The sequence below is a fragment of the Drosophila miranda genome, chromosome 2 (genome assembly GCF_003369915.1).
Source record: "Drosophila miranda strain MSH22 chromosome 2, D.miranda_PacBio2.1, whole genome shotgun sequence".
NCBI lineage: Eukaryota > Metazoa > Arthropoda > Insecta > Diptera > Drosophilidae > Drosophila > Drosophila miranda.
In genome coordinates, this window is record NC_046675.1 from 26,482,953 (window position 1) to 26,499,013 (window position 16,061).

Genomic DNA, 16,061 nt, shown 5'->3' on the forward strand with positions numbered 1-16,061 from the left:
TATTAAGAATCCATAAAAAAATAATCTTTTTAAAACATCATGTTTTAGATCATTGGTTGGCAATGTAGTTTGGACAATAATTATAATTTATATTTTAAAAATCACACAATACAAATTATCTTTAAGTCCTAAGGAAACTCTTCGTTGATAATAACTATTTAAGTAAATAAATATTACTAATTAGCCAATTATCCATCTATATCCGTACCAACAAACATATTAAACTTGTTTCAAGTTAAAAAAAGTATTTTTTTATGAAAATATAGTCCAGAATCCCATTTCGAGTACACTATTTTAGTTCGTTGAAGTTTTTGGAAAATACTCCAATCAACAAGAATATATATACATATTTTCCTAGCGTCTTATTATGAATAATATTCTTGAATCTGGAAATCGATAGATATAATTATTCTTAAAGGCCTCTCTTGGTATTTTTGTGCGGCTATTTTAAGTGGATGATATTTTTGACTATACAAATAATCATTATTTTCGGTCAGAACATAAACATAACATAAACTGGATAAAACGTTACTTTTTTGGATTCACCAAAGCTGAGCTTTGCCCTCTTCATTACCGATTCCACATTATCTATAGACAGGGTATACATATGTATGTATGATGTCTACTGGCGACAGCGAGAGAGAGTTCTCTGGAATAAACTGTATTACCTAGTCTGGAGTTTTTATTCTTGGAAGGTGAGCACAACGTTTGCATGCGTTATCACCAAAACTCATGTAGTATGAATATGTTATTCAGAGATAAGAAAAATAACCAATTACATATAATTAGAGCTCACCGCCCATACTTCACCAATCTAGTCTTTGAATACTTATGTTAATTCACAGTGGCCAAATTTAAAAAAAATAACCGCCTGAAAGCTTAATGTTAAAGTTACGCGAATCCAGTAGCAAGTAAAAAGCATGCTATGTATAATATAACATGAATTCGTCAGTATATTTGCGGTATTTTTAAAATATATTTTATCGATAAGAAGTAAAAAAAGATTTATTTTAAAATCGATAAAATGCAAAAAAAATTAAATCGATAAAAAAAATTGAAATTTTTAAAAATTTTTCCTTTTTTCTTTGTACTTTGTCCTTACTTACTCATACATACACATATGAGCTTGAGCAAAACAAACGGAATAAGTTTGTTTACGTTTGAAGGAAGAATGGAAAAGAAAAGGAAAAAATGCTAAAATATTTGTATTATTAATTGTATTTTTTTTTTATATTGTACTGTTTTTACAAATATAAATAAAATACAAGGAATTTAATTTTTGTGCTACGTGTTTATTGAGTCCGCCGTACAATAGTCTGTTAGACATGGGGCCGGTTACTTGTAATAGAGCTGCTGCTGTCGGCTGGCACTTCATAGGTCCTCTTAGGGATTAGAGGGATTAAGGATTTCTCTTCTTCGGGAGGTTTTCCTATGCATTGAAATGTCAATTGCTGAAGATAATCCTTTTTGGCCCTGATCTTTTGGCGCTCTTTTTCGAATGAATTCATTCGGTTCATCTTGGCTTACCTGAGCGCCTCTTGCTGCGGGCAAGGGCCGGAGAGAGCCCAGACATAGGCGGCGGCATGGGCCGTACCACCTTGGATACTGTCGCCGGTACTGATGCTGGCGGTGGTGTTGCCCGTGCCACTGCCTGCGGAACAAAGTTTTCCTGGTGCATTTTGAAGCGATTTGGGATGATTTTCATGTCTTCCTGACGCTGCCGATCAATATGCTTGATGCTCTCCGCATTGGACTCAAGGGCAGCCACCTTGGCGCACAACTTATTCTCTGGCTTCGGCTTTTGAGCCGCCACAGCGCTCTCAGCAGCCTCTCTAGAGGAGACAGCAGGCGCTGTGACAGGATGCACAGCAGAAACATGGGCTATGGGATCAAAAAAGGCAGCAATGGAATGAAAGTTAGGTGTAATATTCGACAGAAGGCGCACTCACCTTTCGACTCCTCGGGTCTAGCTGCCAACAGTTGGCACGGAAAAAGGTGCACACGTTGCGGGCTGAATGGCAGTGAGAAGCACTAAAGCGAGGCGCGGGAATTCAAAGTGCGTACAAAAACGAGATGATTCGAATGGAATAAAATGGCTGTCAACTCTAAAAGGCCCGTCTGCAAACACAATCAAATCTCTACCTTAAAATATTTGAATGTTCCCATTAAAAATCAAAATGTCTGTATTTCTTGCAATTACATATTGTATTTATTGAATTATGCAACTTGTTCGATCACTTTTACATACACAACATGCTCAACACATCGTCTGTCGTATGTGGAGGCATGTTTTAATACTATTTATGTGTGTATTTTTTACAGCGCATTGATATATATTACCGATTTATTCTCAAATATCAAACAACAAACCGTACTATACTCTCCTTTCCTTTCGCAATACTCCACTTAAAAGCGCATGTGTTGTGTTATGTGTTTTCTCTACTTTAGAAAAATATATATGTATGCCATTATATATTATGAAGTAGCATTTTTTCAGATTATATGGACTGGGTACAAATTTTTGTATACAATTCTTTTTTTGTTTCTTGTGTGTTGTCTCTAAACTACATGCATTGAGGTTTGGTTTCCATTTTTCTCAACAATTTCCGTGCGATCTTATAGTTTAGTAAATGTCATAAATGGAAGTAAAATTCATCAAGAGTCAGAGGGTTTTCTTTTCGGGCGTGTGTCTCTATAAAAGCCAGCTACAATAAATATGCTCAAAACTTTAGAGTCTGTTTTTGTGTGTAATAAAGTGTTGTTCTTATTCGATTCAACTACGTTTTTTTTTTCTAATTTAAGGCAGCCTCTTCGAGAGCAAAGCAAATAAGGATTCAAGCTTCAATTGAAAACGAAATAGATCTGTATGGCTTTTTATGCATAAATAATTTGTTGCGTGTATTTTTTGTATAATTCCATTGTTTTTTACGCTTCTTCTTTTAGTACTAGTAAGTAATACAGAGTTATTCTTAATGCAACTATTACAAATTTTCATTTAAATTAAACTAAATTTAAACTTAAGCATTTAGTATAGAGCGCGCGTCAAGCGTACGCTGTTCTTTTATATGTTTCTTGTTTTATTCTGATTTAATCGATTTGCTTCCAAACAAAACAGTTCTGGGGTCGCGACAGCAGACGCAGATCTCTCCGCGCGATAATATCATAGAACAGAAATCAGTAGGCAGATTCGATAGAGAATTAGTAACATATATGTTTGGGTAGCCGGCGCACCCGTAAGGCGTCTGCGGAACACAAAGGGAACTCAATTGGGCTGCTCCGAAGCGTTTCGCTGGGTGTAAGGGGTGGAGGGCGGACTGTGTGGGTTGTGAGTGTTTGCGGGGTTAACTAAAAATCTAGAAATAGTATAATATGTTTTGTCGGATCGTTAGCCCATTGGGAATACATCATGAATTACTTCATATACAACTAAACATTATTAATTTTAATATTCAAGTAACGAGCACACAACAGAAAAAATTAATAGAACACCATGTAATGTGGGGTTGACGGATGAAGGGTGGCGTGGCGTGGCGCGAGTTTCGGATTGATAGACAGACATGCCACAAGATGCGAATGCGTATGCGAATGCGTTCCACTTGCCAGATGAATCCAAGTGTGTGTGTGTGTGTCTGTGTGTATGAGTGGATGTGTGTGCGCGTTTATATATATTCCAGGAAAATCCGTTGGAGAGAGTTTAACTACTACCACCTTGGCCCTTGCCGTAGATGAGCTCCTCGCAGATCTTCAGCAGATCGGCATTCTCGCGCGACTTCTGCTGCAGCTGCTCGGTCGTCGAGACGCGCGACACTTCCTCCTTTTTGAGTAAAGCTTTCAGTTTTTTCACCTCATCCGCATGCTCCCTTGCGTTTGTGTCCAGCTTTTTATTGGCACTAAAAGAGGAACGAATGATTGAATCATTGAGGCCGGGTATTTGGTAAATGGTTTTCGCACTCACATTTCCAGCTGCAGCATGGCATGGCTTCTCATCTTCTCGTAGCGCTGCTCTTGCAATCGCAGATTCTCCATCAGCTGTTTTTGGTCCGCCAGCAGCGTATCCTCGCTGTTTTTCAGCTGCGATGTCATCTCTTTGCTCTTTTCATATTTCCTGTAATAACATCATTTTAGATTTGTTGTTCAAACAGGCTATCCCCGACAGATGAAGACAGATAAATATCTTACACATGCAGATCGAAGAACGTCGTTTCCAGCGACGTCAAGTGATGGTAATTTGCATCGCGATCTGTTTGCACATCCTGCAGTTGCGTTTCGTAGTTCTGTATCAGCTGCTCTTTCTCGCTGATGAGCTCCGCAATGGCTTTCTCATAGGCCTCGATGACGCCACTGCAAAAGAGTTATGGTAGATCAATTATCAATTAATTGGAGCTGGTTCAATGGAAACGCACGTGAGCTTTGAATTTGTTTTATCTTTTTCTGTAATGCGCTTAATGAGCGCCTCTTCACGCTGCTCTGCATCTTTCAGCTTCTTCTCAATGTCCTCTGAGCGGGTTCTAAAGGTAATATGGGAATCAAGTCAGTATATTATCATTAGAATTCAGCATAGATCAGTATCTACTCACACTTCATTTTTGATCTTCTTCTCCAGTTCGTCCATATTGTTGTAGGTGTGGGATTTGTCCTCCGTATTAAGGCTATGCAATAGGGAGGAAATGTTAGAATACAGCCTGCTTTTGATTGGGACCCCTGCTACATACTTGCAATTATCGAAGGTTTTATTGCATTCGTTGTCTATAACGTCCACACTCATTTTAGCATGCTTCTAAGGATCGAAACGAATAAAATCTTTAGTAACACATCATCTGCACATCGTCCTCAGTTTTGACTCACTTTTGTCCTATCCACTGGCGGTTTATGCCCAAAGTTCTGGACTATTTCTTTGGCACTGGATTCAATGACAAACGAGTGACTGCTGCCGCTCGTTTCGTGCTCCTCCCATGTGGGACTCAGGGCTCGATTCAGATTATGATTGCCCAGGACATTGAGCAGGGCCTGCTCCTGCTGCTGTGGATGGTTCACTGGCACTGGAGCTCCGAGCAGCGGATCAAACTTTAATAGCAACGAGCTCCGATCCACTGGGGCATTATTGCTGCCTTTGGTGTACAAATAATCGAAATCTGAAGAGTTGAGTATAACTGTGGATGTAGATGTGCATGTGGATGGCAGTGCAACGTATTTGTTTGTGTGTGTGAGAAGTGCATGCGCGTATATTTTGTTGTCGGATGGGAAGTAAGAGAGAAAAAAAACATCAGATTTTAGTCACAGGTTCTTTATAGTTTCGATTACAATTACTGTCAACATCAAGAATATACGATTCGGCCTGCCTCTCTGATCCGAACACACACAAATATGGGCAGGGTAGGGGACTTAGGAAAACGCCCCTTGAATGACAATCATAGGGGTTTGAGATAAAAACTGCGAGACGTGAGAAGCTCAAGCAAGGTGTTAAGGTTGAGGTCGATTTTTGGAGGATGTGTTTTAGCAGAATTCGTTCGACGAACGAATAGTTAAGGAATAGGGTGGATTCTATCTTCTATTAACATAAGTTGTGAAAGGAGAAAGGAATCCTGGTCTTTCGTTTTCTTTCTCTTATGTATGTATATGTACATATTTATGGAAAAGAGAAAGGAATGGCCAAGGACTATCCATCTAGCGGAATACGTCGAAATCTGTCTTCTCTATTCTCATTTCCATTTCCCCTTAATGTGATCGGCTGTTAGATGCTCTTTCTGTGAAAAAGGGACACAAATAGGTATCGGAATACTTTTATCTCTAATATCCATGTTTCACTTGTTGATGGTTTGACTAAGAAATGACTAAGATGGTTTGAAGTAGAAAAATGTATCCAACAATTCTCATCTTTTGAAATAGATTGGATTCTTTTCCTATGAGTAGTACCTCCGCTTTCTTTGCCTCTAATGCCACAAGCAGTTGTCGAATCTTTCTCTTCTCAGCTGTTCCGCTCATTCTCTTTCACTTTAAATGCGTGTGAGAGGGAGAGTGTATGCGTACGGAAGTGTGGCTCGCCGAAAAGCCACACAAAGCGGAAGGAAGGAAGAACAATGGAAAACACGAAAAAATAAGATATGACTCAAAATGAAGGGGACTCTGCACCCTTGAGTGCCCCTCCACACACCCTCCGGGGCACAAAATGTAGAGGGTGTGCCATGTTCTGCACAGAAGCCACATTATTTACCATCCACGTACATACATATGTATAAACAAATGTCAGAGGTAGAGGCCAACACTTCAGATATCCTTGACTATCAATTCAGGTACATGAGATGGTGATCCGATTTTGATCTGATTTGACCAATTTATGGATAGGCGACTTCTTGACGGTTCCAATTTGTATAGAGCCTTCAGATGCATCACTTCTGGGATCGAAAAAGCGTGCACTTTGCGTGGGAAGACATCTGCTCAGATCGTAATACCCTCTCGCCTCAAAGGTACAATAATGGGCGGCTTTAAAAATAGTAAAATGAGAACCCGGGCAGGCCCACATCGACATGCAGGTCACCTGCGAATCCAAGTGGAGGGCGACCCAGGGGTGCGGCAAGAATAGTATTTGTAGTTTAAAAACATAACATATTCCACAGCAGAACCAAGAGCAAAAGCAAAACAAAACAAAAAAGGGAAAGACAAGACGCTGCATCGCGACTTGTGAGTCATTTTATGCAATCGAAAAAAGAGGTTTAAAAGTGGGTTGATTGACAGACTGATGCAGAAGAGAGAGAGAGAGAGAGAGAGAGAGAGAGAGCGAGTGAGCAAGAACCAACTGCCATAGAGAGAGCGCGAAACTACCAGAGACGAGTGAGTGCGACCGAGAAATAGAGAAACTTTTCACATTGAAGTGCATTTTAATTGCTTGTCGTTTTGACAACTTTTGAATTTTCAAGATTTTTTCCAGTTATTTCCTCCCACACACACTGCGGTGCTCTCTCGTGGAGCGAATCACCGAATCACACAATGAAGTTTCACGCTACGCTCTCACTCTCTGCGTATATCAATTTTTTTTTTTTTTTCATCTTGTGGCTTTATTGATGCTTTTTTGTTGTTTTCTTAAGACTTTTTTGTTGCGGGCACAGCTGCTCGAGATATTTTTAGTTTTTAGCTTTAAATCCTAAGAAAACACCAATTGGAGATGTTCTCCATCATCGGGACAACCGAAATAAGTATATTCCAACCGAAAATTACATTTTCTGTCTTAGCAGTTGCGCCAATCGAAAGACGAGCGAAGACGTCACGGGCGGCAAGGCGGGGCGAGCAGAGCGAGTGTTGAAAACTAACTGAAATGGAATTATTGCTTACGTTTCGACCCAAGTCCAATAAGAAAACCAGCGCACGCACGCAGAGACAGAGAGAGAGATCGAGAGAGCTAGCTCGAGTAGGGCAGATTCTGACTGGAGTGTGTGACAGTGACGCGTATGCAGCAAGTGCGCAAAGAGAGCGACATAGAGAGCATCGGTGTACACGCTCGGTGTATATTTCGGAGCAGGTAGCCCGCTCTCCCCATCTTCTCTCTCGCTCAGCTGCAGTTGTAAAAGTGCATGGTAGGCAGAGTTCTAACTTGAATTCCTATGCGCCTATCCATAGCTGTGTGTGTGTCAATGGGAGAGAGCGAGTGAGCGCCATGAGCTCGACAACAGTGCGACATGCGACATGGTGGAATGCAAATATGTGGAACATTTATATTCAGTTAATGCACGCAAATGAATACCCCTAGTGTAAGGCCAATCTATTGAAGGATTTTTCTGTTAGGAAATATTACATATAAATGAAGAGCTGAAACAGCTTCCTACTAAATCAGTTTTCACTGTAGTCTAGTCTTGCTTCTATGAATGATGGGGTAGAGAGAGCAATACGAAGCTTCTCAGTTCTGCTGTTGATATCGTTTGTGTGTGTGCGTATTCTGTTGGGGGGGCCTAGTCAGAGTTGCATTTGGCTGTACAGCGATAACGATAGATGTGCGCGAGCTCGCAATGTTTTAAAATGTAATAAATAATGAGCAGGACAAGCATTAAATAATTATAAATAAAATCCCTCTAATTGCATACATGAGCAATTCCCAAATTAAGACATACATGTGTACGTTTTGTTAATTTGCCAAAAATATAAATGCGCTCATCAGGCACTGATACAGCCAGCAATTCGTCAATTGGACAAGATGACGTCACAGCGAATCGGTTTATTCTGTTGGCGATGATTACCGCATACGATATATGTATACTGATAAGGCCTCAACAGCGGAGTAACCAGAGAGCGAGTGCGCTCTAAACCAGAGAGAGCTCTAGCTCTCTCCTGTTGTGTGTGGTGGAGCGGAGAAAGGGACCGAGGGCAATGCGGCATTTCAGGGCAGAGGGCAGCATAAAATGCAGGAACAGGAAGAGCAACAAAAACGTGCAGACAAAAATATTGGGTGCACTATCCCTTCCTACTCCCCCATGCGCACACACACACACACACACACACCATTCAAAAATTATGCGCTTAATTGATATTGTGTGTGTGTGTGAGAGTGTATGTCTGTGATTCCACTTAAAGAAGGTATAATGATAATAACTGACCAGATGCTTGTAACGTTAAAAGATATTCCAACTATACATATGGCTGTGTCAAATGTCAAATACAAATCGGATCACTATATCAATTAACTATCGAAGGAACAATATATAGTCAAGGGTAGCTTCGACTTCGACCTCCTGAAGTTAACTTTCCTTTTACATTTTTGTTCTTGTGACTGCCGTTGCCGTTTTCGCTGGTTTTCCTGTTTGTTTCACAGCTTACAACTCTCCCTCCTCTCCTCTCTCTGTCTCTCTATCAGCCCCTTGATTTGTGAAGTTCAGGTTCATTGCCTTGCATGTGCGGGGATTTATTTTTACAGTTAGATTTCGTTATAAGCCACAGCCGGTTGGAAAGTTCATGGAATGCATTAATTTCAAGTTCAAAAGCGAAAAGGATGCATGGAATGGATATGCGGCTGGAATGGGTGGTGGGGGAGTGTTTGATAGCCTAAAGTCACGGGACATGCAAAGGAAGCGATGTACAGTGGAGATCCATTACAAGAGCTGCATGGCTGGGACTCACATTCCAGGAATAGAACACAGAAGCTTGGAATACTCACATTTTGTATAACTGGCGGCATCCTGAAACTCCTCTTCGGAAAACTGTTCCTCCTCCTGCCTCTCTCCAGGTAGGGACATTGTGGGAGCTCCTCCTCCTCCTAATCCGGACTTCATTTTGGCTAAATTATTAAACCCACTACTGGTGTACTGTGGCGTCTTGAACATGTCATCCGACACGGGCGACAAGGCCCCGAAGTGCTCCACAAACACATCCTTTTCGTCGCTGGCACTGAGATGGGCCTGCTCCTTGGCGGACAGGGCCTGCTCCTCGACGACAGCGGGTGCATTGCCTTGGTGAGAGGCCGCCGGAGCATACTCCACATGGATAGGCGGACGGGTGAGGTTTTGATGGGTGGGGATTAGTGGCAATTTGGGATCTTGGGCCGGGGTCCGCGGGGACGAGAGCGTAGGGGCCTCATGAACCTGCACAGAGACGTCCACGTCCATGGCCTCGAAATCCTCGCTGCCCATGCTCTCTTCCGTGGCCTCCACTGCCGGCGAGGCATGCGCCTCCACACCGAAAGTGCGTCGGGGTTCGTCCTTCTCCAGGGAGAAAGTGCGTCGAGGTTTGTCCTTCTCCAGGGAGAAAGTACGACGCGATTTGCTCTCTCCTGCCTCCTGCTGGTCATCTGTGGACTTGACCACGGAGAATGTGCGACGCCGTTGATCATCGGCTGCTCCCAGGGACACGGCAAACGTGGGCGAATCTTGAAACGGTGTATCTTCATTTTGAGGACTGTGTTCGATCCGTTTTCCGCTATCGAAGGTTCCATCCTGCGGTTTCGGAGAAACTTCACCCATGGGCAGCGTCTCATTCAGATGACGCTGCTCCGGACTCGGCTGCGACACTTGTATGGTAACCGGCGACTTGGCAATGACTCCCGGCGCGCAAATGCTCAGATTGCTGACGGCCTCCTCCAGGTAGTACATCTCCTCACGCTCGGCCGGAGCGTGCGGCGAGCGGGGAAAGTGCGCAGACTGCTCAGTCGGACCTTTAATGGGAAAACTTGGTGAATTGGGTCCTGTCGAGAGTACCTTGGAGTTGGAGGAGCTGCTGTCCAGCTCTAGAGAAAGGGGCTTGGTGGTTTGTTGCAACTGTCTAGGTGTAACGGCCACCACAGTCCCCTGATCGGGTTTTTTTTCTTCTGGGACAGTTGCCTTATCATCTAATCCTAGATCACCTTCATTAGCACTTAAGGGGAACTCTTTGAGTGCGAGGAACATCAGTTCCTCGGCAGTCTTTGCTCGATGTGTGGGTATGGGCGGGGATATGGGATACTCCACCCTGTTCGCCTGCAGAGTGGGAATAGGCGGGGAGAGCGGAGCTACAGCTGGCTCTTCTGGTTTCTTCAAGTGTTCCTCTGCTGGGGATGGAACAACTTGCTCTGTTTGTATTTCCGGCTCTTGAGGCTGTTCCAGCTGAAGACTATGCTCGTGCTCGTTTTCCATGGAAATATGGCTGCTGTTCATCAACACAGGACATTCCTTTGGTTCCTGCTTTTCAAATTGTACCTCCTGAGGATGTACTATGACCTGCTGATCGTGCAGTTGGCATATCTCTGAGTTCTGTGTCTTTTCTTGTGGCTCCTCCTGAAGCATTTGATCCATCGTAAGAGCTTTCACAAGCTGTTCCGTCTCCTGGCATGTCTGCGACTGCGCTGTCTTCTCCTGAGTCGATTGGTTCGGCTCTTGAGGAGGCTCAACTGCTGCTGGCAGAGCCACTTCCAGTTCTTTAGATAATTGCTTTTGCTCTTGGAAAGGATCAACTGCTGGCAATTGCTGCTCTGCTTGCTCCTGAGTCGACCCATTCTCCTGGAAAAGACCAATTGCTGGTAAGGGCACGTCTTGCTTCTGGCACTGCCCAACGGATTGCTCTGCCTCTGGCACTTTCTTTTCCAGCTGTGGAACTTCCTGCACAGGCATTGACTGTGGCTGTGACTGCTCCCTTTCCAGGGGCACCTCTGTTCCCTCCTGCGGCGACTGCTGTTGCCTATGGTACAGCTCTTGACCCATACCGGGCGGCAAGGCATCCCCGAGGAATTGCTGCTGCAGCAACTGATGATCCTCTGGAGCCAAGAAATCCTTCAGCATTTCCATGGTTTCGTTGATTTCGTCCACATCCATGGGCTCGTAGCTGGTGTTGTGTGCAATACCGCCAGCCAGTGGATCACTGACTGTTTGCTCCAGCTGCTGCTCCAGTACATCGTTGAGGGCACTCGAATAGGCCTCCAGCTCTGAAGGATCACAGGAGAACTTTTCGCTGTTGAGGGACATGCACTCCACAAAGACATCCGCATCCGATTGATCCGCTGTTAGTTCGGCTGGAAATCGACAGATAGTTGGAGATTTTCCATTGGTTTTCAATCGGATCAGACTTACCCTCCATTTCGGCACTGAGTGGAGCGAGCTCCGGTATCTTCTCCTCATCGAACATCCCAAATCTAGGAGCCACTGGCTCAATCGCCAGGTCCTCTGATAGCGGTATGATCATTGCCGTAGCCAGAGTCTTTTGTTTCTCCAAACTCGGCCTGACACTCTGCTTCACTGCCAGCGGACTCATCTGCCGAATGGAGAAGAAGTGGAGAAGATTTTTTCCAATTAGGTGCATAAAATCAAAGAAAATTAATTGCCAATTTCGTGCATCGCGTGAGACATGAGATGACAGCAGAAACAACAATTCCTCCTCGAATGAAAAATTATGAAAATAAAGCAAAGAAAAATCAACATAATCCAAACAATTGCAGACGAAAATCGTAAACAACTCGAGATTATGATGAAGATGATGATGATGGGAATGGGATGGTGCAGCAGCTGCTTTGGGATTTTATTAGGAATTTTTGACACATGAAAGAAGGATCCACAGGGGTGCAAAGAGGGACAGGGAACACGACCTGGTGACGGAAATAGGTGGCATCTGGGACCAGACAACGAAGTGCCCTTCACCCTTTCTTTGAGTACAGATCTATGATCATAAAATAAACCAAATTTGAGTGGGTCCTATTAGAATTAGAGGTCTACCGCTGTCCTAAATGACTTATACCTCTAATTGGATACAAATATAATATTTTTCGATACAAGATCACTCCGCTTAATCGATATTAGAAATCAAAATTGATCTGATTCTCTTTGGAAGCCATTCACTCGATAAAATCTGCATGTCTAGGCACGATATAGGCAAACCATTTACCACTGCCCGCACATTAGCATGTGAGAGCACAATCACCCCGTCCGCATACCCATCTGCATCCTCATCCTCATTCTCAACTTCTTCCCATCTCACCGACGGACAAGCAAATGTCATTAATTTAAAAACCCACAGAACAGCGCCAGACAACAGAATACAGAGACGGGGCAGTGGCAGTGGCAGTGTATCTGGGTCGTTGTCGGCTTTTGTGCATTGCGAAAAGAAAATCCGAACATGCCGGGACCGGGTACGGGTACGGGTCCGAGTTTTGTCTACTACTCAGGGCCTTGGTGCAATGTTGTAAAAGCGAAATTTAATTAGAGCGCAATACGATGATTACCATCAAGCTGCAAGGTTAAAGTCAGTCGGGAATGGCTGGGAAAAATGGGTGTGTGGTTATGATAGATTGGGATTTGGGGAACAAATAATTAAAGCCAAATGGAATTGGGGATAATTTGAGATTGAGAAGCCAATCAAATAAATGGAAATCCTAAGAAAAATTGAATCAAGAGTACAGGAGAACTCTAAAAAATTCTACAAAACATGCGAATACATATTTATGAGAGGAAAAAGGATGACCAGGATAACACCCAGTACATATGACACAGCTTTATATATATACACAACATTTTTACAACGCAATAGCAAATCCCTCCAATAGCCCACAATCGACACAATATTTTGGCAGAACTTTTATGACATACCTCCGCACTCATGGCCTGCAAATGTTCCATTTCGTGGGCGCTAACTTGGCTCAGATTCACATTGACGTCAAGCAGGAGCTTTTGAATGCTCTCCCTGCCGCTGGGCAGCGGTTCCGGATCCCCCAGTTGAATCAAATCCTCTGTGGTCAAGACCGGGTGGACAGCCATGCTAGCCAATGCAGATGGGGAATCCTTTGGTTTGGGATCCGCCGACGACAGGCCGCTGCTGCTGCTGGCGTCTGACAGGCGAATGCTCAGGGGCCGTTTGATCATGTTCGTGATGAAATCCATGGCGGAAAAGTCGCCCAGTGTCTCAACGCACGATTAACCTTCTCGAGACGTTCCGTTCACAGTTTACGGTTCACTACTTTGCACTTAATTCCATAAAAATAAAAATGATCAAATTTCAGTGATTTTCCGTCTTTGTCTTATTTTCGATACGTATAGTATAGTCTGATGCTCTGATATGTTAGGGCTCGCCTACTTTGAAAATTTGACTTTTTCGATTGTGACTTTTTCTATTTTCTCTGATCTCATTATATGTACGTACGAGTACGTAGTACGTACATACGATACGTAAATATATTGAATAATAGCCGAGATTCTAGCGACCCGGCGCCGCGTGCGTTTCTCGCTGGCTCCGGTCCGTTCGGGTCTGTCTTTGAAATCAATTTAAAAATATTTTTGTTTTCAATTTGCTCAGCGTCGTATATTTCAGTGCATTCATGTGTGTATTTGTATTTGTATTAGTGTTTGTGTTTGTGTTTGTCAGAGGAACGTCGCTGCCTGTTCGAGTGGCATACACAAAAACGATCCGGATGTGTTTCGGGTCTCGTGGGATTTTCAGCCCACATGGGCGCTCTGCTCTTCCCACTATCAGCTCGTCTTTCCATGAGTAGCACAGTAGCTCCTGAATATCCACTATCACTGAATAAACGTGAAATGAAAATTTAGACACGGCATGAGGATATCACAGATGGATTATAATTCTTTAAGCCCTCATCAGCTGTTATATTATAATTATCACTTCACAGATCGCCTATCGTCGAGATCCCCGATCACTTAAGTCACGTGTGGGGCATCTGGGGGCGAATAAATGCAATTCAATTTATAAAAGACACTTAATTGAACCTCCGACAATTCTATTGATTTCGTAAATGAGTGCACTCATTTGCGAGTGTAAAAACGATTCTACAGCCCCGATGGATGTCAACCGTCTTGGGGGAATAACAGAGGCAAACTGAAAGTTAGACAAGACTCAGACCCGTACCCAGACCAAGACTCAGACTGAGGCAATAGTGCAATACAATGCAAATAAACCGAAACCCAGAGCAAGACGGGGCAAAAATGGAGCAAAATTTCATTGGAAATGAATAATGAATGAAAGTGTTAGACAGTCAGTTTCTGTTGGAGAGCCCTGTACTTCCCACAGTGTAGGTGTGTGTGTGTGTTTGGATGTGGATGCCAAGTGACATGCAATCCCGTAGCCGGCAGGCAGAGTCAGATCTGGGCCCATTGTTGCGCATCGTGCACTCGAGGAAGTGCTCCACATTGCTCCACGGCTGACTTTGCATATTTTGAGAGAAACGGAATAGCAGATGATGGAAGAAGAGGCTGGGGCTGTGCGATGCGTGACAGGTGACAAGATATCATTTGATTTAACTGAAAAAAGCAGAGCCGAGTGGAACCCAATCAGAAAATGGGATATAACGAGGAGCGAAGCTACGACTTGGACTGTAATTCGAATACTTTTGTGTTCCCAACTAAAGCAAACAAACAGGGAAAAGGCAGCTATAAAACATAAAATAGACTATAAATAGCCGAAAACAAATGCAGACAGCGACGACTGAAATGTGGGGGAGTCTGCAACCATATCCTCCTTCCAGAACGACGTTGGTGGCAGAGGGAAGACACTTTTTGATCGCTTGTACAATGACCTTTTGGCCGGGGGTGTGCGACAGCACTCTTCAGGCCATTACACTTCCGAGAAAATCGCAGATCCCCCTGCCAGATGCACAGATCCCAACAGGGCGCGCCTCGTTATCCGGTTATATTTTATTTTCACTTTGGCCAAGTCAATTTTTGGCAAGCTTTGCCAACATCTGGACTCTGTTTCGCCGGCCCACAATGTAAAATGTCAAGAGCAGGAGGCGGCCAAAACGGGCAGAATTCATAGTATTTGTGTACAATATTATGCATTTAATGGATATTCATATTGCATACCAGAGTCTCTTGCCAAGAGTCCGAGTTCACTGATGCCTTGCCTGGTCTATTACCCATTTAGGCTGGTACTCTACTCAGCTGGTAAACGTCCGATCGCTGCCAGATATGGAACACACTGATCGGATAGGGGACGCAGGCCACTCATCCAAAGCAGAGGCGACAGCTGCCATAAGACCCATAAAAACAGCAAAAACAGAACATATACGACGAGCAGAAACAGAGAATTACTTGTAGCGCAGTACACAACATTCTGGAGACCTGTAAAGACCAGATGCATGCAGCGCGGGGGTGCATGGTCACGTCACAGAAGCCCAACAATGCCAATACGAACTTGCGGAGGGGACGCCGATGCCGCAACGGACCGATCCATTTGCACATGATGGAAAGTGAATGTGTTTGGCTAAGTCGATCGAAGGGACACGCCCACAGCTGGCTGAAGCTTGCAGACTGCGCATTGCCTTACCTTAGTGTCGCCATCGTTTTTATTGATCTCCCTCAAGACACTGCGGCCGCCGGGACCCAAGCCCAAACTGTTGTCCGCCGAATTGGATTCCATGGCATAGATTGACCTCCAAAGTACGCGTGTTTAAAAATTACGTGGTGTGCACTTTGTATAACTACAATTAACAATAAATTTAACTCTAGACGCTGCTTAATGGCGGGATCTTTTATAATTTTTTTTCCAAAATGCCGCTACAAGCAGTGTTACCCGCCGTCTATAAGATATATGGTCTGATCCTCAGAAGTATACCGTCTCATTTTAAAAATATACCGTAAATATACTGACGAATTCCAGTTCTGTTACACATA

The 16,061-nt window shown here is 43.6% G+C and overlaps 1 protein-coding gene across 6 annotated transcripts; it reads right to left on the minus strand.

Annotated features, from left to right (window-relative positions):
* Positions 1-2,767: 2,767 nt before the first annotated feature.
* LOC108156146 (transforming acidic coiled-coil-containing protein 2) lies at positions 2,768-15,957 on the minus strand. 6 transcript variants are annotated; one of them, XM_017287468.2, is made up of 11 exons: positions 13,029-13,668; positions 11,520-11,700; positions 9,140-11,461; positions 4,846-5,150; positions 4,713-4,777; positions 4,578-4,649; positions 4,404-4,508; positions 4,180-4,341; positions 3,956-4,105; positions 3,709-3,890; positions 2,844-3,353 (listed from the first exon to the last, which is right to left on the minus strand). In XM_017287468.2, exons 1-11 carry the CDS (start codon positions 13,317-13,319, stop codon positions 3,346-3,348), a joined length of 3,843 nt encoding a protein of 1,280 aa, XP_017142957.1. In that variant the 5' UTR covers positions 13,320-13,668; the 3' UTR covers positions 2,844-3,345. The 6 variants fall into 6 exon arrangements, with proteins under 6 accessions (XP_017142959.1, XP_033244573.1, XP_033244572.1 ...); XM_017287470.2 differs by lacking the exon at positions 13,029-13,668 and adding an exon at positions 15,715-15,957 and having other exon boundaries at positions 2,768-3,890; XM_033388682.1 differs by lacking the exon at positions 13,029-13,668 and adding an exon at positions 15,252-15,323 and having other exon boundaries at positions 2,768-3,890.
* Between the last annotated feature and the right edge of the window lie 104 nt (positions 15,958-16,061).

What these genes read in the sequence shown, in the direction of transcription:
- LOC108156146 (XM_017287467.2), bottom strand. Translation starts at nt 13,319, where the DNA reads ATGGATTTCATCACGAACATGATCAAACGGCCCCTGAGCATTCGCCTG. An exon ending in AAAACAAATTCAAAGCTCAC is followed by an intron (nt 4,342 to 4,403) that starts GTGCGTTTCCAT and finishes ACTCTTTTGCAG; the next exon opens with TGGCGTCATCGAGGCCTATG. An exon ending in GCCATGCTGCAGCTGGAAAT is followed by an intron (nt 3,891 to 3,955) that starts GTGAGTGCGAAA and finishes TTCCTCTTTTAG; the next exon opens with TGCCAATAAAAAGCTGGACA.